Here is a 25,472-nt window from a genome sequence, read left to right on the forward strand (position 1 = left end):
ATCAATACAAGTGATAGAAGTGGCATTGATACATAACTATTCCCCCCCCCTCACCAGACCCGCTTTGGAGGACCAGTTTTATTTATAAATCAATACAAGTGATAGATGTGGCATTGATACATAACTATTCCCCCCCCCCTCACCAGACCCGCTTTGGAGGACCAGTTTTATTTATAAATCAATACAAGTGATAGAAGTGGCATTGATACATAACTATCCCCCCCCCCTCACCAGCCCCGCTTTGGAGGACCAGTTTTATTTATAAATCAATACAAGTGATAGAAGTGGCATTGATACATAACTATTCCCCCCCTCACCAGCCCCACTTTGGAGGACCAGTTTTATTTATAAATCAATACAAGTGATAGATGTGGCATTGATACATAACTATTCCCCCTCCCCTCACCAGCCCCGCTTTGGAGGACCAGTTTTATTTATAAATCAATACAAGTGATAGAAGTGGCATTGATACATAACTATTCCCCCTCCCCTCACCAGCCCCGCTTTGGAGGACCAGTTTTATTTATAAATCCATACAAGTGATAGAAGTGGCATTGATACATAACTATCCCCCTCACCAGCCCCGCTTTGGAGGACCAGTTTTATTTATAAATCAATACAAGTGATAGAAGTGGCATTGATACATAACTATTCCCCCCTCACCAGCCCCGCTTTGGAGGACCAGTTTTATTTATAAATCAATACAAGTGATAGAAGTGGCATTGATACATAACTATTTCCCCCCCCCTCCCCCTCACCAGCCCCGCTTTGGAGGACCAGTTTTATTTATAAATCAATACAAGTGATAGAAGTGGCATTGATACATAACTATTCCCCCCCTCACCAGCCCCACTTTGGAGGACCAGTTTTATTTATAAATCAATACAAGTGATAGAAGTGGCATTGATACATAACTATCCCCCCCCCTCCCCCTCACCAGCCCCGCTTTGGAGGACCAGTTTTATTTATAAATCAATACAAGTGTTAGAAGTGGCATTGATACATAACTATTCCCCCTCCCCCTCACCAGCCCCGCTTTGGAGGACCAGTTTTATTTATAAATCAATACAAGTGATAGAAGTGGCATTGATACATAACTATTCCCCCCTCCCCCTCACCAGCCCCACTTTGGAGGACCAGTTTTATTTATAAATCAATACAAGTGATAGATGTGGCATTGATACATAACTATTCCCCCTCCCCCTCACCAGCCCCACTTTGGAGGACCAGTTTTATTTATAAATCAATACAAGTGATAGAAGTGGCATTGATACATAAATCAAATCAAAATCAAATCAAATGTATTTATATAGCCCTTCGTACATCAGCTGATATCTCAAAGTGCTGTACAGAAACCCAGCCTAAAACCCCAAACAGCAAACAATGCAGGTGTAAAAGCACGGTGGCTAGGAAAAACTCCCTAGAAAGGCCAAAACCTAGGAAGAAACCTAGAGAGGAACCGGGCTATGTGGGGTGGCCAGTCCTCTTCTGGCTGTGCCGGGTAGAGATTATAACAGAACATGACCAAGATGTTCAAATGTTCATAAATAACCAGCATGGTCAAATAATAATAAGGCAGAACAGTTGAAACTGGAGCAGCAGCACAGTCAGGTGGACTGGGGACAGCAAGGAGCCATCATGTCAGGTAGTCCTGGGGCACGGTCCTAGGGCTCAGGTCAGTTGAAACTGGAGCAGGAGCATGGCCAGGTGGACTGGGGACAGCAAGGAGTCCTCATGTCAGGTAGTCCTGGGACATGGTCCTAGGGCCCAGGCCAGTTGAAACTGGAGCAGCAGCATGGCCAGGTGGACTGGGGACAGCAAGGAGTCATCATGTCAGGTAGTCCTGGGGCATGGTCCTAGGGCTCAGGTCCTCTGAGAGAGAGAAAGAAAGAGAGAAGGAGAGAATTAGAGAACGCACACTTAGATTCACACAGGACACCTGAATAGGACAGGAGAAGTACTCCAGATAAACAAACTGACCCTAGCCCCCGACACATAAACTACTGCAGCATAAATACTGGAGGCTGAGACAGGAGGGGTCAGGAGACACTGTGGCCCCATCCGAGGACACCCCGGACAGGGCCAAACAGGAAGGATATAACCCCACCCACTTTGCCAAAGCACAGCCCCCACACCACTAGAGGGAAATCTTCAACCACCAACTTACCATCCTGAGACAAGGCCGAGTATAGCACACAAAGATCTCCGACACGGTACAACCCAAGGGGGGAACCCAGACAGGCCGACCACAACAGTGAATCAACCCACCCAGGTGATGCACCCCCCAGGGACGGCACAAGAGAGCCCCAGCATGCCAGTGACTCAGCCCCCGTAACAGGGTTAGAGGCAGAGAATCCCAGTGGAAAGAGGGGAACCGGCCAGGCAGAGACAGCAAGGGCGGTTCGTTGCTCCAGAGCCTTTCCGTTCACCTTCCCACTCCTGGGCCAGACTACACTCAATCATATGACCCACTGAAGAGATGAGTCTTCAGTAAAGACTTAAAGGTTGAGACCGAGTTTGCGTCTCTGACATGGGTAGGCAGACTGTTCCATAAAAATGGAGCTCTATAGGAGAAAGCCCTGCCTCCAGCTGTTTGCTTAGAAATTCTAGGGACAATTAGGAGGCCTGCGTCTTGTGACCGTAGCGTACGTGTAGGTATGTACGGCAGGACCAAATCAGAGAGGTAGGTAGGAGCAAGCCCATGTAATGCTTTGTAGGTTAGCAGTAAAACCTTGAAATCAGCCCTTGCTTTGACAGGAAGCCAGTGTAGAGAGGCTAGCACTGGAGTAATATGATCAAATTTTTTGGTTCTAGTCAGGATTCTAGCAGCCGTATTTAGCACTAACTGAAGTTTATTTAGTGCTTTATCCGGGTAGCCGGAAAATAGAGCATTGCAGTAGTCTAACCTAGAAGTGACAAAAGCATGGATTAATTTTTCTGCATCATTTTTGGACAGAAAGTTTCTGATTTTTGCAATGTTACGTAGATGGAAAAAAGCTGTCCTCGAAATGGTCTTGATATGTTCTTCAAAAGAGAGATCAGGGTCCAGAGTAACGCCGAGGTCCTTCACAGTTTTATTTGAGACGACTGTACAACCATTAAGATTAATTGTCAGATTCAACAGAAGATCTCTTTGTTTCTTGGGACCTAGAACAAGCATCTCTGTTTTGTCCGAGTTTAATAGTAGAAAGTTTGCAGCCATCCACTTCCTTATGTCTGAAACACATGCTTCTAGCGAGGGCAATTTTGGGGCTTCACCATGTTTCATTGAAATGTACAGCTGTGTGTCATCCGCATAGCAGTGAAAGTTTACATTCCCCCCCTCCCCCTCACCAGCCCCGCTTTGGAGGACCAGTTTTATTTATAAATCAATACAAGTGTTAGAAGTGGCATTGATACATAACTATTCCCCCCCCCCTCCCCCTCACCAGCCCCGCTTTGGAGGACCAGTTTTATTTATAAATCAATACAAGTGATAGAAGTGGCATTGATACATAACTATTCCCCCCCTCCCTCCCCCTCACCAGCCCCGCTTTGGAGGACCAGTTTTATTTATAAATCAATACAAGTGATAGATGTGGCATTGATACATAACTATTCCCCCTCCCCCTCACCAGCCCCGCTTTGGAGGACCAGTTTTATTTTATAAATCAATACAAGTGATAGAAGTGGCATTGATACATAACTATTCCCCCCCCCTCCCCCTCACCAGCCCCGCTTTGGAGGACCAGTTTTATTTATAAATCAATACAAGTGATAGAAGTGGCATTGATACATAACTATTCCCCCTCCCCCTCACCAGCCCCGCTTTGGAGGACCAGTTTTATTTATAAATCAATACAAGTGATAGAAGTGGCATTGATACATAACTATCCCCCCCTCCCCCTCACCAGCCCCGCTTTGGAGGACCAGTTTTATTTATAAATCAATACAAGTGATAGTGGCATTGATACATAACTATTCCCCCTCCCCCTCACCAGCCCCGCTTTGGAGGACCAGTTTTATTTATAAATCAATACAAGTGATAGAAGTGGCATTGATACATAACTATTCCCCCTCCCCTCACCAGCCCCGCTTTGGAGGACCAGTTTTATTTATAAATCAATACAAGTGATAGAAGTGGCATTGATACATAACGATTCCCCCTCACCAGCCCCGCTTTGGAGGACCAGTTTTATTTATAAATCAATACAAGTGATAGAAGTGGCATTGATACATAACTATCCCCCCCCTCACCAGCCCCGCTTTGGAGGACCAGTTTTTATTTATAAATCAATACAAGTGATAGAAGTGGCATTGATACATAACTATTCCCCCCCCCCCCTCACCAGCCCCGCTTTGGAGGACCAGTTTTATTTATAAACCAATACAAGTGATAGAAGTGGCATTCTATACAATAAAATCCACATACGGCATAAAATGAGGAAAACAAATGATCAATGATTTTTTTCTTGGTATTAAAGCATATGTTTACAGTACAGCAAAACACACAGGGGAAGTGGAGACATATGTACATATTCTATTCGCCCCTTTACAAGCAGTTGTGAATGTTAGATTACTAGAAGCACAAGCATTTCACTACTTGCATTAACATCTGCTAACAATGTGTATGTCATTGAAAATAAGAATTTGTTCTTAACTGACTTGGTAAATAAGACATGTGACCAATACAATTTGATTTATTCATATAATTAAATAATCTATAGCTCACAACCTCGAATGAATACGCTGCATGTATTAATTTAAAAGTTTGTATAAACTGTTTGGTGGTAAGTGACAAAACTGTAAATATTCTGCAGTGTTAATCTTGATGTAATTGAGGACTGTGATTCTGTGTTCATCTTCACTAAGTCGTCTATTAATGTCTTCTCGAAGAAAAGTAGTATATTCGTCTGCAATTGTTTTAGTCCACCATTTTATGAATTCTACTTTAGATTGATCTAAGTCATCACCAATGTATTTTACTAAGTCAAATTTTTCAGCTAGATACTCTCCAACCTTTTGGAATTTATTACAAGTTCCAAAATGGGGTATGGAAAAATGTAGGTCAAGACTTTTCTTATCGGTTTTCAAATCTTTTTTATGGTAATTGCTAATTGACCTAAATTTCTTTGTCACACACTTATGGATGTTTTTAAAAGTTTTCAATTTGAAAGGTACTTCTGAAATGTTGGGCAGAAACTGTTTACTCGAACTATAAAGTTTCCTGGTAAGTTCTCTGTCTTCAAAATTTGATTTAGAGTCATGGATTTTCTTATTGTTATACTCAGTGTTAAAAATTGTAAATTTGTCACGATAGTTTTCATAATTAGGACTACTGATTATCAAATTAAAGTGATTGAATGAGCTGATATATGGATCTATAAGGGTTGTCAACTTTCCAGTCTTACCGTACCATTTGCTGTATCCAACAATAGTTTTTATACCATAAGATTTGTACAGTTCTGCTGAATCCTCAATCAGTAAATTCATGCATGAATCATGACCGGAATTTTGCAAACAAGGTGAATTAAGGGTATAGAAAAACAATTTGGTATTTCGCAATTTCTCATTGTTTTTCAATATTTGTTTTACTTCCTGAAGAAGTAACTTTTCGGTATGTTCTCCCTTACCCATCTTTTTGCAATCTTCTAATTCAAATAAGTCAACAAAAACCGGTTTACCACCACAAGGTGACTCTATAAATGCCCATGCATGTTGCGTATCAAATTTTTGCTTGCAACCTTTTGTTTGTAATGAGTAGTATTTATCAAGAAATTCAGACATGTTTTCAAAATGCTTTGGGATGTTTTGGTTTTCCGACAGACAGTCTGTAAAAATCGTTGTTATGCCATACTTGTTCAGTTCTGCTAAATCTTTTATTTTATGACCTATAATTTGCGAAGGAGAGTTGAGCAAATACATAGAAAATTTTATATTTTGTAATTGCACTTCGTTTTCCAACATTTTTTTCACTGCCTCAAGAAGTAACTCTTTGGTATGACTAATTATTGGAGGTTTGTTTTCCTTATTCTCTATATTGTTAGGTTCCAGAATTGCAACAAACACGTCACCAGTTGACTTTAAGAATGCCCATGTAATTTGAAGATAAATGCAATATGTTGTTTGTAGAAGATAAAATGTATCACGTAATTTGTTTTCAACTTGATTTGGGAGGTCCATTGACTGGTCTGGAAAGTTTATGCTCGCAGGACTGGGACTTCCTCTGTAAAGGGAATGAAAATAGCTAAATTAGTTTTGCAATTTGTAACCTGTTAGTGAGGGGTCAAAGAGCTAAAGATGGTAAAATATTCTAGTAAAGATTCAGAAAATAACTATGGACTGGATTTACACGTCAAATGTATAACAATAGAACGACTATGTCCTCCACAATTAGTATGTTTAATATTAGTCCACTTTTGGTACAGTGTCAAAAATGTTGCATGTCAGCTTCAAGATTTCAAAATATATTGCTTTCTGTCTCCTGATGCCAATAAGCAAATTGTGAAAATGTAGGTCATACCTCTGCGGGATCTCAATCCCCTTACTGGTTGAATTAGCATCCATATCCTCCTCAGGAGGCCTTCCGTTCGATAAAATGTTTGTGTTGGTGGAAGGGTTCACATCATCAGGATCCCCTCCCTCAGACAGTGATAGGTACCTCTTCTTACTGCAGAGAAATATAATGATGTTATTCACCATCAATGTCACAAACCTATTAGTTGTTGAAAACTATTTATTAAGTTTTAAATACTTAAAAATATTTTCAAATACAATTTGTAAATATTTTGTTTTTAAAACGGGGTTTCTTGCAATTGAATTCAAGGTGTCACATGCACCAAATAAAACAGGTGTAGACCTTACAGTGAAATGCTTACTTACAAGCCTTTAACCAACAATGCAGTTTTAAGAAAATACCCCCCAGCAGCAGTAAATAATAGCGTTGCTATATACGTGGGGAATGTGTGTCAATGTGTGGGGGTAATTGAGGTCATATGTACATGTAGGTAGAGATATTAAAGTGACTATGCATGAGCTTTTAAGCAGGAATCAGAAGGATAGAATTATGGTCAGATTTGCCAAGGTAAACGAAGAATTGAGTTATAACCAGGTAGATTCAGCAACATGACATCAACACACCCAGTAGGTTGACTTCCTGCTTACAGAATTCATCAACTGAATTCACAGCTGCCAATATTGTCTGTTCCCAATGTGGAGGGCACAAATGGGTCATACCATTGGTGGTTCTCATTCTCCTCACTCTGGGATCTGGTTGATATAGCAGCCACATCCTCCTCAGGAGGGCATCTATCAGAAGATCTGTCTGTGTTGCTGGGAGAGTTCACATCACTCCCCTCAGACAGGGGCCTCTTCTTACTGTAGAGAAACAAATCCATCATTATTACAAATGGAACTCACAAACACTGAGTAGCCCCCCTCCTCCTGGTTGAGTAGGTTTCTATTTTTTCCTTCGTAAAGAACAGTTATAAATGTAGCAAGTCGTTAATTTATACTGTCTTTAAAAAAGAACTGTACTGAGTGGTAATAGTTTAAAATGCATTATCTGAAGCACTTTACATGTGTTGCTTCACAGCCATCTTGGTAGCACTTGACATTACAGTAATAACATGCTAATAGTATAGTAACAATGTTTTGTAACTCACAATAGCATTATTTTGATGGTGAGTAACCATGTCACCACCACTTTATGCCGTGTTGTAATGTAAAGTGCTACTAAGATGGCTGTAGTACCTTTAAACTGCTGTGTCACTCAGATCTTTTCCACTTTCAAGATAACACCAGTGCTGTCATTACTCAAGCTGTAGCAGGTGCCACCATACACACATTTGATCTAGTAGAACATTTTTCATAAATACATGGAATACAATAGGATTGGTCATAACGACAATCTTTATGATATCAGATGCTGTAGCACATCCAGCATGAGGTTTCTGTGGTCAATGTGATACAGAAGTAAAAATCTGCCCAAGTTTGCCCTGTTCAATCACAGTCATTCTCTTAAAAAGAAATGCCGTTTTCTCATTAGTTGGGAATGTTCTTTGAAATGTCTCATGCAACATATTTGGCTCATCGTTATCAACCTACTGCGTACCCCCTGTGTGCAGGGCATGCTATTAGCATGCTAACACTCATTAAGACAGACTGGTAGCAAATATAGCATAACTAGCCATCGCTAGCATTCACTGGTTGAAGTAACCTTTCATCACAACGTTTGGATGGGAGCTATAATCCGGTTATGACGCAACAATTTTTAATTTTAGAAAATAAGTAGTGTCGACTCATATTGTCATTTCTTTTCTGGTTTTCTGTTTATTTATTTTTATCTTTATTTAACTAGGCAAGTCAGTTCAGAACAAAATCTGGGTTAAATATCTGTTCATCGGCAGAACGACAGATTTGTACCTTGTCACCTCGGGGATTCGAACGTCCAACGCTATCACCACTAGGCTACCCTGCTGCCCCAGGATAAAAGGAAATCAAAGGAAAGGTATTTCTATATACTTACGGAAAGTGAGCCATCACAACACTTTTAGGTTGCTCCAGAAGGCTTGGTATTTCCAACTTCGATTGTGGATTTTTGTTTTCCACTGAATACAAAAATGTTACACTTGTGTCTACACTTGGCATCTCATTAATATTTGTGTCATTCGGTTCGCTGTCAGGCTAGAGTATACCCACCTTCCACCTACTTTTCCCCATTGGCCCATTTATAATGTCATTCTCATTTTGACCAATCCATTTTTATGTCAGTGATCCACATCTTCCTTTTTGTATCACCTGACCTACAGGTGTCAGTACATGGAATGGAATGCTGCCTGTCCTGTCCTGTCCTGATACCGGGTGTCAGACAGTTGCTGAGTCATGTCAGATCTTATAACACCTGGATTAGTATTTTCCGCATCACCTAACTACATCATACGGTATGTTATAGCAACCTGGTGCCCGATGGCACCGTCGCGGACGTGGCATGCAACCATTGGTTGATGACTACAATATCTAAGCTGGGCGACGCAACCAAAGTATTTGTAACAAACATTTAAGGAAACTACAGTCCCAAACTGCACTCCACTCACAGCAAACCCCTTAACCCTTTCAATAGTCTACACATTTTGAACCACACTATTACAATTACAAATAGATCTTGGCTTCAGAGAAATTAATCAACTTTATATTTTGTGAGTGTAAGATTTCATGCAAAAGCAACAAGCAACTAAATCAGAAAATGGGGAACCTAAACACAGTGGTTAATTTTGATCATGGTCAGATTGAAACTGAAAACCCCTGAGGTCATGCCTTAGCCCTGGTTGTCTGGCAGGAGTCAATAGATACTGGAGATAGGAATGCCCCATTGCCTGAGAGTGACACATCATTTTTTTGTGTTAGAGAGAAAGAGTGTGTGAGAGAGCAGGGGAGGGAGGAGAGAGACTGCAAGATGTTTTGTTTTTGTATTTTTCTTCACCTTTATTTAACCAGGTAGACTAGTTGAGAACAAGTTCTCATTTACAACTGCGGCCTGGCCAAGATAAAGCAAAGCAGTGCGACACAAACAACCACACAGAGTTACACATGGAATAAAGAAGCGTACAGTCAATGACACAATAGAAACAAGAAAGTCTATATACAGTGTGTGCAAATGGCGTGAGGAGGTAAGGCAATAAATAGGCCATAGTAGCGAAGTAATTACAATTTAGCAGATTAACACTGGAGTGAAAAATCAGCAGATGATGTGCAAGTAGAGACACTGGTGTGCAAAAGAGCAGAAAAGTAAATAAAAACAAAATGGGGATGAGGAAGGTAGATTGGGTGGACTATTTACAGATGGACTATGTACAGCTGCAGCGATTGGTTAGCTGCTCAGATAGCTGATGTTTAAAGTTAGTGTGGGAAATATAAGTCTCCAGCTTCAGTGATGTTGCAATTCGTTCCAATCACTGGCAGCAGAGTCCTGGAAGGAAAGGTGGCCAAAGGAGGTGTTGGCTTTGGGGATGACCAGTGAGATATACCTGCTGGAGCGGTGCTACGGGTAGGTGTCGTGACCAGTGAGCTGAGATAAGGCGGAGCGTTACCTAGCATAGACTTATAGATGACCTGGAGCCAGTGGGTCTGGCGATGAATATGTAGCGAGGGCCAGGCGACGAGAGCATACAGGTCACAGTGGTGCGTGGTAGAAGGGGCTTTGGTAACAAAATGGATGGCACTGTGAATGACTGCATCCACTTTGCTGAGTAGAGTACTGGAAGCTATTTTGTAGATGACATCGCCAAAGTCGAGGATCGGTAGGATAGTCAGTTTAACTCGGGTAAGTTTGGCGGTGTGAGTGAAGGAGGCTTTGTTGTGAAATATAAAGCCGATTTCTAGATTTGATTTTGGATTGGAGATGTTTAAAAGGAGTCTGGAAAGAGAGTTTACAGTCTAGCCAGACACCTAGGTATTTGTTGTTGTCTACGTTTTCTAGGTCAGAACCGTCCAGGGCAGTGATGCTAGTCGGGCGGGCGGGTGCGGGCAGCGAACGGTTGAAAGCATACATTTGGTTTTACTAGCGTTTAAGAGCAGTTGGAGACCATGGAAGGAGTGTTGTATGAGTCTGTAGATGGGGGGGGGGGGATTCTACTATTTTCTCTTCAGCGAGGAGGCGGTGATGAGGGGGAGGATGACGAGGCACCATCACTGCTTCTCCCCTGCTGTTCTCTCACCTCTAAGGGGGGTTGATGAAAGGTTTTGGGGGAAAAAGTCACTCACTCCTCTCTCTCACACACACCTCCCTCGTGCCATTCTCTCTCTCTCAATTCAATTCGAAGGACTTTATTGGCATGGGAAACATATGTTAACACTGCCAAAGCAAGGGAAATAAAAAACAAACAAAAGTGAACAGTAAACATTACACTCACAAAAGTTCCAAAATAATAAAGACATTTCAAGTGTCATTGTCTATATACAGTGTTGTAATGAAGTGCAAATAGTAAAGTACGAAAGGGAAATTAAATAAACTTAAATATGGGTTGTATTTACAATGATGTTTGTTCTTCACTGGTTGCCCTTTTCTTGTGGAAACAGGTCGTGCCATCACACATCTTGATGCTGTGATGGCACTCTATGGTATTTCACCCAATAGATATGGGAGTTTATCAAAATTGGTTTCTTTTCAAATTCTTTGTGGGTCTGGTGTAATCTGAGGGAAATATGTCTCTAATATGGTCATACACTTGGCACGAAGTTAGGAAGTGCTGCTCAGTTTCCACTTCATTTTGTGTGCAGTAGCACATAGGCAGACATGGCTCTCAAGAGAAGACAGGCTATGGCAACCTTTCTCAATAGCAAGGCTATGCTCACTGAGTCTGTACATAGTCAAAGCTTTCCTTAATTTTGGGTCAGTCACAGTGGTCAGGTATTCTGCCACTCTGTACTCTCTGTTTAGGGCCAAATAGCATTCTAGTTTGCTCTGTTTTTTTGTTAATTCTTTCCAATGTGTCAAGCAATTATCTTTTTGTTTTCTCATGATTTGGTTGGGTCTAATTGTGCTGCTGTCCTGGGGCTCTGTGGGGTGTGTTTGTGAACAGAGCCCCAGGTCCAGCTTGCTTAGGGGACTCTTCTCCAGGTTCATCTCTCTGTAGATGATGGCTTTGTTATGGAAGGTTTGGAATCACTTCCTTTTAGGTGGTTGTAGAATTTAACAGCTCTTTTCTGGATTTTGATAATTAGCAGGTATCAGCCTAATTCTGCTCTGCATGCATTATTTTGTGTTTTACGTTGTACACAGAGGATATTTTTTGCAGAATTCTGCATGCAGAGTCTCAATTTGGTGTTTGTCCCATTTTGTGAATGATTGGTTGGTGAGCGGATCCCAGACCTCACAACCATAGTGGGCAATGGGTTCTTCAACTGATTCAAGTATTTTTAGCCAGATCCTAATTGGTATGTTGAAACGTATGTTCCTTGTGTTGGCATAGAAGGCCCTTCTTGCCGTGTCTCTCAGATCATTCACAGCTTTGTGGAAGTTACCTGTGGCGCTGATGTTTAGGCCAAGGTATGTATAGTTTTTTTGTGTGCTCTAGGGCAATGGAGTCTAGATGGAATTTCTATTTGTGGTCCTGGCAACTGGACCTCTTTCTCTACTCTCCTTCATAATTTTCCTTGCTCAGCAGCTCTCCATGGTGTATGCCTCCTCCCCCATCTCAACCGCTCCGTCATCTGTCTCTCTCCCCTCTTTGGAATATCCTTTCCTCCTGTGTCTCCCTCCTCCCACCTCCTCTCCAACTCTCCTTGGTTTATCCCCCCATTCCTCCACCTCTCCTCCCTGTTGACACTGCAGCGCTGCAGTGAGTATCGGGGATCCTATGCTGACGTCAGGGAGAAAACCCCCAGTTGCACAACAGCTGCTGAGGAGCATCCCGCTCCAGCCCACTACTGACTGCCTGGGAGAGGAGAGGCCAGAGGGAGAGTCCCTCCTTGTAGACACAGGTTATGAGGCTTCTATTTAAAGACTATAAAATAATCATGATCAACAGTGAAAGACTGGAGATTCCTTTTCAGTGAACCCAGCTGTACAGTCAACCCAGACTAATCGTGCTGTTATTTTAGTCCGAGCACACTTGTAATGGTCTGCATTTTTTTGCGTAACCATCCACAGTAGCAATAGCTCTGTACTCCTGTTGTGAATGTGATTAGAGCCATGGATCTATGAGTCTTGGTAGAAATAGCATATTGATTACAGGCCCTGTGTGTGAAAGAGCACTACCTATCAGTGCTTTAGTGCAGTACAGTGGTTCTGCTCAAAATGATCATATAATCCAGAACACAACAATAACACCTTACAGAGGCGTGGAAACGGTATGTGCATTGGTACTGGCGCAAACTCTTAGTAAATATACTCATAATATAAGAGTAAGTTACCGAAATGACAGTTCTGTACTGACTGAATCGTCCCAGCCTCAGTTCTGTACTGACTGAATCGTCTTCAGTTCCACCGCACATCACTCAGTTTGAAGAGTGAACATTGGGTGGCGCTCTTTGCTAAGGAGAGAGAGAATGGAGGCAAGTTGGAAGAGAAGTGATGTATTCTCTAGGTGGCAGAATATACCCTGGCATGCGCCATCACTATATCCAGTGTATTGGACAAGTGTCTTGTCAGGAATGATGAAATGAGGCTCTTCACAGCCTATTCTTAGTTTTACCTGGAAGTTTGGATCAAGAGTATGGTAAATGGGTACTTTTTATTTTGCAGCATCTTTTGTTGCTTAGTCTAACTAACCTTCTCCTAAACACTTTCAACTAGCAAAACATCCACAACCTAACAGCTAAGAACGAAGCTAAGCTTTGTGTTTCTCATACCTTAATAAATACCCCACAAGCCTTCAGATCTAGTCTGTAATAGACTTCCTAGAAGTGCATCTGAAGAGCATATCCACTACAGTTACCAATACACTCCGTAACGGAGAGATACGCTCAGTGATGGCTTATGCAACGTGTCAAGCATATTGTGTTGTGTTTAAGGGTGTTGGCATGGGGGTAAGGAGATGGGTTAGTGTCAAGACCCATCTGTCTAAAGTTCAAATGTGTGTGTGTGTTTAAGGGTGTTGGCATGGGGTTAAGGAGATGGGTCTTGACACTCTAACCCACCTGTCTAAAGTTTAAGTGTGTGTGTGTGTGTGTGTGTGTGTGTGTGTGTGTGTGTGTGTGTGTGTGTGTGTGTGTGTGTGTGTGTGTGTGTGTGTGTGTGTGTGTGTGTGTGTGTGTGTGTGTGTGTGTGTGTGTGTGTGTTAGGTGTCTACTCTGTAAGGATGTATGCAGGGTAGGGTCAATATGCCAGGGTGTATCTTGTTGAATAATTTTGCTTCTTGAAACTTCCAGACAAGTCTTTCTGGTTGCTTTTGTAATCTTCCAGACAAGTCCACCTGGTTGCTCATTTCACCATTGTGACATATCTTCCTGATTGCTCATGGCAACATGTAGTATAGTGGAGTTACTGTAGTCTGTTCTGTCCTATCCCATCAGCTACTGGGCTCTGTGCTGTGGAGGGCCACGCAACACCTACTGCCAACTAACGAGAGAGAGAGCGAGGTAATGAGAAGTGTTAAATTGTATGCGTGTGTGTTCTTTACATTTCATAGTTACCTTGTCCACACATTCTCATCATAGTATATACATGCAAATCACAGCTATTGATTATACAGTCAAGCTGTTACAAATCAAATCTAATTTTATTGGTCACATACACATGGTTAGCAGATGTTAATGCGAGTGTAGCAAAATGCTTGTGCTTCTAGTTCCAACCGTGCTGTAATATCTAACAAGTAATCAAACAATTTTCCACCTACTACTTTATACACACAAGTGTAAAGGAATGAATAAGGAATATGTACATATAAATATAATGATAAGTGATGGCCGTGCGGCATAGGCAAGATGCAGTAGATGGCATAGAGTACAGTATATGCATATGAGATGAGTAATGTAGGGTATGTAAACATTATATAAAGTGGCATTGTTTAAAGTGTCTAGTGATACATTTATTACATTCAATTTTAAATTATTCAAGTGACTAGAGATTGAGTCAGTATGTTGGCAGCAGCTACACAATTTTAGTGATGGCTGTTTATCAGTCTGATGGCCTTGAGATAGAAGCTGTTTTTCAGTCTCTCGGTCCCAGCTTTGATGCACCTGTACTGACCTCGGCTTCTGGATGATAGCGGGGTGAACAGGCAGTGGCTCGGTTGGTTGTTGTCCTTGATGATCTTTATGGCCATCCTGTGACATCGGGTGCTATAGGTGTCCTGGAGGGCAGGTAGTTTGCCCTCGGTGATATGTTGTGCAGACCTCACTACCCTCTGGAGAGCTTTTCGGGTGTGGGCAGAGCAGTTGCCATACCAGGCGGTGAAAGTTTGAATGTTTTTGATGACAAGCCAAATTTCTTCAGCCTCCTGAGTTTGAAGAGGTGCTGTTGCCTTCTTCACCACGCTGTCTTTGTGGGTCGACCATTTCAGTTTGTCCGTGATGTGTATGCCGAGGAACTTAACTTTCCACCTTCTCCACTACTGTCCCGTCGATGTGGATAGGGGGGTTCTCCCTCTGCTGAAGTCCACAATCATCTCCTTTGTTTTGTTGAGTGTGAGGTTATTTTCCTGACACCACACTCCGAGAGCCCTCAACTCCTCTCTGTCGGCCATCTCGTCATTGTTGGTAATCAAGCCTACCACTGTTGTGTCGTCTACAAACTTGATGATTGAGTTGGTGTGCATGGCCACGCAGTCATGGGTGAATAGGGAGTACAGGAGAGGGCTGAAAACGCACCCTTGTGGGGCCCCAGTGTTGAGGATCAGCGGGGTGGAGATGTTGTTGCCTACCCTCACCACCGGGGGGCAGCCCGTCAGAAAGTCCAGGACCCAGTTGCACAGAGCGGGGTCGAGACCCAGGGTCTGACGAGTTTGGATGGTGCTATTATGTTAAATGCTGATGAGCACCATTCTTACACATCACCGATGCACTTGCTAATAAACTCACTCACCGAATCAGCGTATACATAAATGTTGTTGTCTGAGGCTATCCAGAACATATCCCAGTCCACGTGATCAAAGCAATCTTGAAGAGTGGAATCCTATTGGTTGGACCAGCATTGAACAGACCTGAGCACAGGCGTTTTCTGTTTTAGGTTCTGTCTATCGGTTGGGAGCAACAAAATGGAGTCGTGGTCAGATTTGCCGAAAGGAGAGCGAGGGAGGGCTTTGTATGCGTTGCGGAAATTAGAGTAGCAATGATCCAGAATGCTGCCAGCCCGGGTCGCGCATTCGATATACTGATGTTTTCAGATTAGCCTTTTTAAAAGCCCCAGCTACAATAAATCCAGCGTCAGGATATATGGTTTCCAGTTTACATGGAGTCCAATGAAGTTCTTTCAAGTCCTCCGAGGTGTCTGCTTGGGGGGATATACACGGCTGTGATTATAATCGAAGAGAATTCTCTTGGTAGATAATGCGGTCGGCATTTGATTGTAAGGAATTCTAGGTCAGGCGAACAGAAGGACTTGAGTTCCTGTATGTTGTTATGATCACACCACGACTCGTTAATCATAAGGCATACACCCCCGCCCTTCTTCTTACCAGAGAGATGTTTGTTTCTGTCAGCGCGATGCGTGAAGAAATCGGGTTTCTGTACCGACTCTGATAACATATCCCGAGTGAGCCATGTTCCCGTGAAACAGAGAATGTTGCAATCTCTGATGTCTCTCTGGAAGGCAACCCTTGTTTGAATTTCGTCTATGTTGTTGTCATGAGACTGGACATTGGCAAGTAGTATACTCGGGAGTGTTGAAGAATGTGCCCGTCTACGGAGCCTGACCAGGAGGCCGCTCCGTCTGCCCCTTCATCGGCGTCGTTGTTTTGGGTCGCCTAGTGGGATCAGACCCATTGTCCTGGGTGGTGGTCCAAACAGAAGATCCGCTTCTGGAAAGTCTTATGCCTGGTCATAAAGTTGATGAGTTGACGTTGCTTTCAAATCCAATAGTTCTTCCGGGCTGTATATAATAAGACTTAAGATTTCCTGGGGTAACAATGTAAGAAATAATAAAACAAAAAACTGCAAAGATTCCGAAGAACGCGAAGCGAAGCGACCATCTCTGTAGGCGTCATTTTCTGGATCACCTTACATTCTCCTTCCTAACAGAAGAAATGTTGTTTTTAAAGCTGAAACACCTTTATATCCCTAGAGATCTTAGTTTGTCTTATGAAGTGTCTGCCACTGTGTCCAACAACACACCACAGAGCTACTGTAGGCTGTTAGCACCACACTGCTACTGTAGGCTGATGTAGGTTGTTACCACCACACTGCTACTGTAGGCTGATGTAGGTTATTACCACACTGCTACTGTAGGCTGATGTAGGTTGTTACCTTCACACTGCTACTGTAGGCTGATGTAGGTTGTTACCACACTGCTACTGTAGGCTGATGTAGGTTGTTACCACACTGCTACTGTAGGCTGATGTAGGTTGTTACCACACTGCTACTGTAGACTGATGTAGGTTGTTACCTTCACACTGCTACTGTAGGCTGATGTAGGTTGTTACCTTCACACTGCTGATGTAGGCTGATGTAGGTTGTTACCTTCACACTGCTACTGTAGGCTGATGTAGGTTGTTACCACACTGCTACTGTAGGCTGATGTAGGTTGTTACCACACTGCTACTGTAGGCTGATGTAGGTTGTTACCTTCACACTGCTACTGTAGGCTGATGTAGGTTGTTACCTTCACACTGTTACTGTAGGCTGATGTAGGTTGTTACCTTCACACTGCTACTGTAGGCTGATGTAGGTTGTTACCTTCACACTGTTACTGTAGGCTGATGTAGGTTGTTACCTTCACACTGCTACTGTAGGCTGATGTAGGTTGTTACCTTCACACTGCTACTGTAGGCTGATGTAGGTTGTTACCACACTGCTACTGTAGGCTGATGTAGGTTGTTACCACACTGCTACTGTAGGCACTGATGTAGGTTGTTACCTGCTACTGTAGGCACTGCTACTGTAGGCTGATGTAGGTTGTTACCACCACACTGCTACTGTAGGCTGATGTAGGTTGTTACCTTCACACTGCTACTGTAGGCTGATGTAGGTTGTTACCTTCACACTGCCACCACTGCTAGGCTGATGTAGGTTGTTACCACACACTGCTACTGTAGGCTGATGTAGGTTATTACCACACTGCTACTGTACTGCTACTGTAGGCTGATGATAGGTTGTTACCACCACACTGCTCAGGCTGATGTAGGTTGTTACCACCACACTGCTACTGTAGGCTGATGTAGGTTGTTACCACCACACTGCTACTGTAGGCTGATGTAGGTTGTTACCACCACACTGCTACTGTAGGCTGATGTAGGTTGTTACCTTCACACTGCTACTGTAGGCTGATGTAGGTTGTTACCACCACACTGCTACTGTAGGCTGATGTAGGTTGTTACCATGACATTTCACCTTTGTATCCTCTGGTTTGCTTTCTCGCTCTTTTCCATATTCTTTCTTCCTCCCTTCTCTTTATCTTCTCCTATTTCTCTTTCTCTCTGTGTCTTCCAGTTTGTATGTATCCATAGCAACGTGTGTGTGAGCTGCAAGTGTGTTTGTGTGTATGTGTGGCCTTTTGTCCGAGACTCAACGCAGTAATTACTGGAGTTTACCTCCATGATAATTAACCGTCACCCTGGTAATTGAAGGGGTCAAGTGAGCAAGATGATTGGCTCACCTCCTCTTTACCTCCGCCATCACCCTCTCCTTCTCCCAATAATACCCTCTCTTCCTCCACCCACTCACCCCTATCTCTCTTCCCCTTACCCCACCCCCCTCAACCCTATCCCTGTTCCCCTTACCCCACCCCCTCACACCTATCCCTCTACCCCTTACCCCATCTCCCTCACCACTATCCCTCTACTCCTTATTCCCCCCCCCAAACCTATCCCTCTACTCCTTACTCCACCCCCTTCAACCCTATCCCTCTAATCCCTTACCCCACCCCCCCCAGCCTTATGCTTTCTGTGGACTTTGAACCCACCTTACCCTCTCTCCTATAAGCCCTGAAGATGTGAGAGAACCCACCTTACCCTACCCGCCCGCCCAGTTGATTGGCCAGACAGCTGGCTGCCACCCTAGTGTGGAGCTTTGACCTTGAAGACGGAGAGTGTTATGATCCAAGCATAGAGGCATGGTCTCAGAACGTACTGTGTCCTTATGTACTGTGTCCTTATGTACTGTGTCCTTATGTACTGTGTCCTTATGTACTGTGTCCTTATGCACTAAGTCCTTATACACTGTGTCCTTATATATTGTCCTTATGCACTGTATCATTATGTACTGTGTCCTATGTACTGTCCTTATGCACTGTGTCCTTATGTACTGTTCTTGTGTACTGTCCTTATGCATTGTCATTATGTACTGTTCTTATGTGCTGTGTCATTATGTACTGTGCCCCTATGTACTGTCCTTATGCACTGTGTCCTTATATACTGTCCTTATGCACTGTGTCCTTATGTACTGTATTGTTATGTACTGTCCTTATACACTGTCATTATGTGCTGCTGTGTCATTATGTACTGCTGTGTCATTATGTACTGTGCCCTTATGTACTGTCCTTATGCATTGTGTTCTTATGTACTGTGACCTTATGTACTGTCCCTATGCACGGTGTCCTTTTGTACTGTCCTTATACACAGTGTCCTTATGTACTGTGCCCTTATGCACTGTATCATTATGTACTGTCCTTATGCACTGTGTCCTTATGTACTGTCCTTATGCACTGCCATTATGTACTGTTCTTATGTACTGTGTCATTATGTACTGTCCTTATGCGCTGTGTCCTTATGTACTGTCCTTATGCACTGTGTTGTTATGTACTGTCCTTATGCACTGTCGTTATGTACTGTGTCGTTATGTACTTATGCCCTTATGTACTGTCCTTATGCATTGCATTCTTATCTACTATCCTTATGCACGGTGTCCTTATGCATGGTGTAATTTTGTAATGTCCTCATACACCATTTCCTTATGTACTGTGCCCTTATGTACTGTCCTTGTCTTCACATAACTGTACAGAATAGTATCTATCCATATTTCTATATTTGTTTGTCTCAAATTCTATCTCTCTGGGCTCCACCCCTCTGTCTCTTGCCCTCTCTCTGGTCTCATGAAAAGAGATACATCTGTCATTTAGGAAGGAGAAAATAGATTTATCTGCCCTTTAGGAAGGAGAAAAGAGATTTATCTGACTATTTTAGGAAGGAGAAAATACATTTATCTGCCCATTTAAGTTACTTATACTTTTACTTTTACTTTATATACCTAAGCATTTTTTTAGCAATTACATTTACTTCTGATACTTAAGTAAATGTAATGTAATGTAAGTATATTTAAATCCAAATACTTTAAAACTTTTACTCAAGTAGTATTTTACTGGGTGACTTTCACTTTTACTTGAGTAACTTTCTATTGAGGTATCTATACTTTTACTCAAGTATGACAATTGGGTACTTTTTACACCACTGGGTAGAGGAGAGGAGGGTAGAGGAGGGTTTGGGGGGAGGAGAGGGGAGGGTATGGGGAGAGGAGAGGAGGGTAGAGGAGGGTTTGGGGAGAGGAGGGTAGAGGAGAGGAGGGTAGAGGAGAGGAGGGTTTGGGGAGAGAATGGAGAAGTGGGATGGAAAGAGCAAGAGCAATTTGGAGGACGAGAGACAAAGAAGGCATGAGAGGGGTGAGGGGGGAAAGGACAGAGGTGGAGGGATGGAGTGGTAAAGTGGAGAATATGGATGGAGGAACAGTTTGTAAAGAGAGAATAGGTAGAGAAAGTGAGTGATGCTAAAAGGGGATGGAGAAAAACAAGGAGGGAATGTTGTAGAGATGGGTGAGGGAGAGAGATGGAGAATCCGATAAGATGGAGAGAATGAGAGATGGAGAGAGAGATTGTTAGAGGAGATAAGGTCAGGTGTGGGTTTGACATCATCGTCATCAGCCTCTGTGTTTACTGTTGAACACATACTGAGAGGACACCTGGCGGGCTGTCCACACACACACACACACACACACACACACACACACACACACACACACACACACACACACACACACACACACACACACACACACACACACACACACACACACACACACACACACACACACACACACACACACACACACACACACACACACACACACACACACACACACACACACACACACACACACACACCCCAGCGGCAGTTGGGCTGTGCTGTACCCGCTCTCACCCCTCACACTGGCGCTCTCCACAGTGCTGAAGCGGTCTCTGCTTTCCATATGTGATGGAGGGGGACAGGATCTATATTTAACAGCTCTTCATTTTGTACCACTGAGAAGTGTTTAGTCAGACCTGGGGTGCTGTTTCACGTATGATGACAAACTCAGTCTCCAGGGAACTTTCTCATATCACCACTGCTTTTTACATAGCTGACACAGATGAACAGGGAGGGGTGGAAGAGAAATGTGTGTGGGGGGAGGGTTGTGTTTGTAGGTGGTGGTATAGTTCCTCTCTTTTCCTGGCAGTGTGCATGTGTGATTGTGTGTGCACTAGGGGAGGTTGCGAATGAGGGCATACCCAGGTTTCCTCCGTGGCTGTGAGAAGTGGAGCAGAAGCATTCTAATACAGCTGCTCTTATGATCTTTCAGATGATCAAGAACAGCCCATCAACAGGCCAGATATAAGGTGCTGCAGTATGCATCTGGCTGTCTTAGATCTGAAGGCTACTGTGGACTCTAACCTGCTGTTCTGATGGAAATTGTCCTCACACACAAACACACTCACTCACGCAGGGAAGCCTGCTTAAGGTTACATAGCCGCGTTCTGACAGTTGCCTAGAAAATCGCACAGGGTACGGAGCAGAGAAGTGAAAACAAACCAATTTGTTTCCCCATTCCAGAGCAATGAACACACACAGAGTGAGTCACTAGAGCACAGGGCCACCGCTGAGCTTTACCCAGCCAGAAGGACAGGAACTAGGCAAGACAAGAAGGAGGGAAGGAGGAGAAAGATAGGTGGTGAAACAAGAGAGAGAGAGAGTGGCAAAGATATAACAATTATATTTAGAGGTGCAGAGAGCTGTACACTCATCTTTCTGTTATGGTAAAAATGATGTAGAAATGTTATCAATTATGTTTTATATCCTCATCACTGGTTTGGAAAAAGCTCCCCCTCAATGCGTTTGTGTTGTGTGTGTGTGTGTGTGTGTGTGTGTGTGTGTGTATGTGTGCGTGAGCTTGTATGATGATACATACTGTAAGTTACTGTATGCCTGTTTTGTGTTTATATAATGGTTGCTATATGTGTGTGGGTGTGCTTTAGATTCATATTGTATTATTGAGGTGTGTGTGTGTGTGTGTGTGTGTGTGTGTGTGTGTGTGTGTGTGTGTGTGTGTGTGTGTGTGTGTGTGTCAGTGTGTGTGTCAGTGTGTAGGTTTGTGTAGCCCAGATGGTATGTAATGTTAGCACACTGTCAGTCAAGCCTTTCTCCACTCACCTCCAGCTTTCCCTTTCCCCCCTCCACTCATCCCCCTTTCCCCCTCCACTCATCCCCCTTTCCCCCTCCACTCATCCCCCTTTCCCCCTCCACTCATCCCCCTTTCCCCTTCCACTCATCCCCCTTTCCCCTTCCACTCATCCCCCTTTCCCCCTCCACTCATCCCCTTTGCCCTTCCACTCATCCCCTTTCCCTCTTCCACTCATCCCCCTTTCCCCCTTCCACTCATCCCTCTTTCCACCATCCCCCTCCACTCATCCCCCTTTCCCCCTTCCACTCATCCCCCTTTCCCCCTTCCACTCATCCCCATTTCCCCCTTCCACTCATCCCCTTTCCCCCTTCCACTCATCCCCCTTTCCCCCTCCACTCTTCCCCATTTCCCCCTTCCACTCATCCCTCTTTCCCCATTCCACTCATCCCCCTTTCCCCCTTCCACTCTTCCCCCTCTTCCCCACCCCCTTTCCCCCTTCCACTCATCCCCCTTTCCCCCTTCCACTCATCCCCCTTTTCCCCCATCCCCTTTCCCCTTCCACTCATCCCCCTTTCCCCCTTCCACTCATCCCCTTCCACTCATCCCCCTTTCCCCCTTCCACTCATCCCCCTTTCCCCCTCCACTCATCCCCCTTTCCCCCTTCCACTCATCCCCCTTTCCCCCTTCCACTCATCCCCCTTTCCCCTTCCACTCATCCCCCTTTGCCCCTTCCACTCATCCCCCTTTCCCCCTTCCACTCACCCCCTTTCCCCCTTCCACTCACCCCCTTTCCCCCTTCCACTCACCCCCTTTCCCCCTTCCACTCACCCCCTTTCCCCCTTCCACTCACCCCCTTTCCCCCTTCCACTCATCCCCCTTTCCCCCTTCCACTCCACCCCCTTCCCCACCTCCACTCATCCCCCTTCCCCACCTCCACTCATCCCCCTTTCCCCCTTCCACTCAACCCCTTTCCCCCTCCACTCATCCCCCTTTCCCCCTCCACTCATCCCCCTTTCCCTCTTCCACTCATCCCCCTTTCCCTCTTCCACTCATCCCCCTTTCCCCCCTCCACTCATCCCCTTTGCCCCTTCCACTCATCCCCCTTCCACTCATCCCCCTTTCCCCCTTCCACTCATCCCTCTTTCCCCCCTCCACTCATCCCCCTTTGCCCCTTCCACTCATCCCCCTTTCCCCCTTCCACTCATCCCCCTGTCCCCCTTCCACTCATCCCCATTTCCCCCTTCCACTCATCCCCATTTCCCCCTTCCACTCATCCCTCTTTCCCCCTTCCACTCATCCCCCTTTCCCCCTCCACTCTTCCCCTCTTCCACTCACCCCCTTTCCCCATTCCACTCATCCCCCTTTCCCCCTTCCACTTATCCCCCTTTTCCCCCCTTCACTCCTCCCCCTCTTCCACTCATCCCCCTTTCCCCCTTCCACTCATCCCCCTTTCCCCCTTCCACTCATCCCCCTTTCCCCCTTCCACTCGTCCCTCTTTCCCCCTTCCACTCATCCCCCTTTCCCCCTCCACTCATCCCTCTTTCCCCCTCCACTCATCCCCCTTCCACTCATCCCCCTTTCCCCCTTCCACTCATCCCCCTTTGCCCCTTCCACTCATCCCCCTTCCACTCACCCCCCTTCCACTCACCCCCTTTCCCCCTTCCACTCATCCCCCTTTCCCCCTTCCACTCAACCCCTTTCCCCCTTCCACTCATCCCCCTTCCCCACCTCCACTCATCCCCCTTCCCCACCTCCACTTATCCCCCTTCCCCCTTCCACTCAACCCCTTCCCCACCTCCACTTATCCCCCTTTCCCCCTTCCACTCAACCCCTTTCCCCCTCCACTCATCCCCCTTTCCCCCTTCCACTCATCCCCCTTCCACTTTCCCCCTTCCACTCTTCCCATCTCTTCCCTTCCACCCCCTTTCCCCCCTTATTCCACTCATCTCCCTTTCCCCCTTCCACTTTCCCCCTCCCCCCCCCTTTCCCCCTTCCCCTCATCCCCCCTTTCCCCCTTCCACTCATCCCCCTATCATCCCCCTACTCTGAATAATGGAACAAGAATCTCTTCCACTCATCTCCCCTTTCCCCCTTCCACTCTTCCCCCTTTCCCCCTTCCACTCTTCCCCCTTTCCCCCTTCCACTCATCCCCTTTCCCCCCTCCACTCATCCCCCTATAACTCTGATATGACTTCATCAATATTTAGTTAATAATGTGCCGTTAATGTTTCCTTCTTGTAATCCACCCTAGTGCTCCTCTCCTCCTCCTTGTGTTCCCGTCTCCTCGACCACAACACACACCTCTCCACTCTCCATGGTACTTCCGCACAACTTGTGTGTTGTTTGGCAGGGGGAGGTCCAGTAACACACACACACACACACACACACACACACACACACACACACACAATATCGTGGGGTCTGGATGTTTGCACAAAGGGGCAGAGGTGAAACGTCCCTTGAGTAGACAGAAGGCCTCGTCGGCTGCCTGGCTCGGGTGCATCCCTTCAGGAGAAAAGTGAGAGGAGCAGTGACTGAGTTCCTGATGAAACGGTGGTAGAAGTTGGCAAACCCCAACAACCTTTGTAACCCTTCTATGGTGGTTGGGACTGGTCATGAACTGACCGCATCTACCTTCTTGTCTTCAACCCTCACTCCCTGCAGGCTGATTTGGTAGCCTAAGAAGGAAACAGCCCTCTGATGCAATTGGCACTTCTCAGCCTTGATGAACAGGTGGTTAGCCAGGAGGTCATTCCAGGACTGCTTGAACGTCAGTGATGTGATCCTCCAGGGTAGCCGAGTAGATCAAGTTGTCATCGATATACACGACCACCTGATGTCCAAGCATGTCCCTGAACAACTCGTCAACTGGAACACTGATGGAGCATTGGCTAAGCCAAATGGCATTGCCAAGTATTCGTAGTGACCAGCCATTGTGCTAAACGCAGTCTTTGACTCATCCCTCTCCCGTATGCGGATGAGATTGCAAGCACTCCGCAGGTCCAGTCTGGTAAAGTACTGGGCCCCGCCGAACTGTTCGATGGCTGCCGGCACCAACGGGAGAGGGTAACGGTATGTCGTGGTAATCTCATTGAGTCCTCTGTAGTGGAGACTGTGCTTTGGCAAAGTGGGTGGGGTTATATTCTGCCTGTTTGGCCCTGTCCGGGGGTATCATCGGACCATCGTGTCTCTCGACCCCTCCTGTCTCAGCCTCCAGTATTTATGCTGCAGTAGTTTGTGTCGGGGGCTAGGGTCAGTCTGTTATATCTGGTGTATTTCTCCTGTCTTATCTGGAGTCCTGTGTGAATTTAAGTATGCTCTCTCTAATTCTTTCTTTCTCTCGGAGGACCTGAGCCCTAGGACCATGCCTCAGGACTACCTAGCCTGATGACTCCTTGCTGTCCCCAGTCCACCTGGCCTTGCTGCTGCTCCAGTTTCAACTCTTCTGCCTGCGGCTATGGAAACCTGACCTG

The 25,472-nt window shown here is 45.0% G+C and overlaps 2 protein-coding genes across 4 annotated transcripts in view; both read right to left on the reverse strand.

The window, feature by feature from the left end:
- LOC124010977 (ras-GEF domain-containing family member 1C-like) overlaps positions 1 to 25,472 on the reverse strand; it is a 290,823-nt gene that overhangs the window by 223,640 nt on the left and 41,711 nt on the right. The gene's annotated exons all lie outside the window — the stretch shown is intronic.
- LOC124010976 lies at positions 4,327 to 8,626 on the reverse strand. The gene is made up of 4 exons (XM_046323834.1): positions 8,507 to 8,626; positions 7,216 to 7,356; positions 6,503 to 6,649; positions 4,327 to 6,205 (listed from the first exon to the last, which is right to left on the reverse strand). The coding sequence occupies exons 1-4, from the start codon at positions 8,518 to 8,520 to the stop codon at positions 4,738 to 4,740; spliced, it is 1,770 nt and encodes a 589-aa protein (XP_046179790.1). The 5' UTR covers positions 8,521 to 8,626; the 3' UTR covers positions 4,327 to 4,737.

The sequence above is a fragment of the Oncorhynchus gorbuscha genome, linkage group LG23 (assembly GCF_021184085.1).
Source record: "Oncorhynchus gorbuscha isolate QuinsamMale2020 ecotype Even-year linkage group LG23, OgorEven_v1.0, whole genome shotgun sequence".
Lineage (NCBI taxonomy): Eukaryota > Metazoa > Chordata > Actinopteri > Salmoniformes > Salmonidae > Oncorhynchus > Oncorhynchus gorbuscha.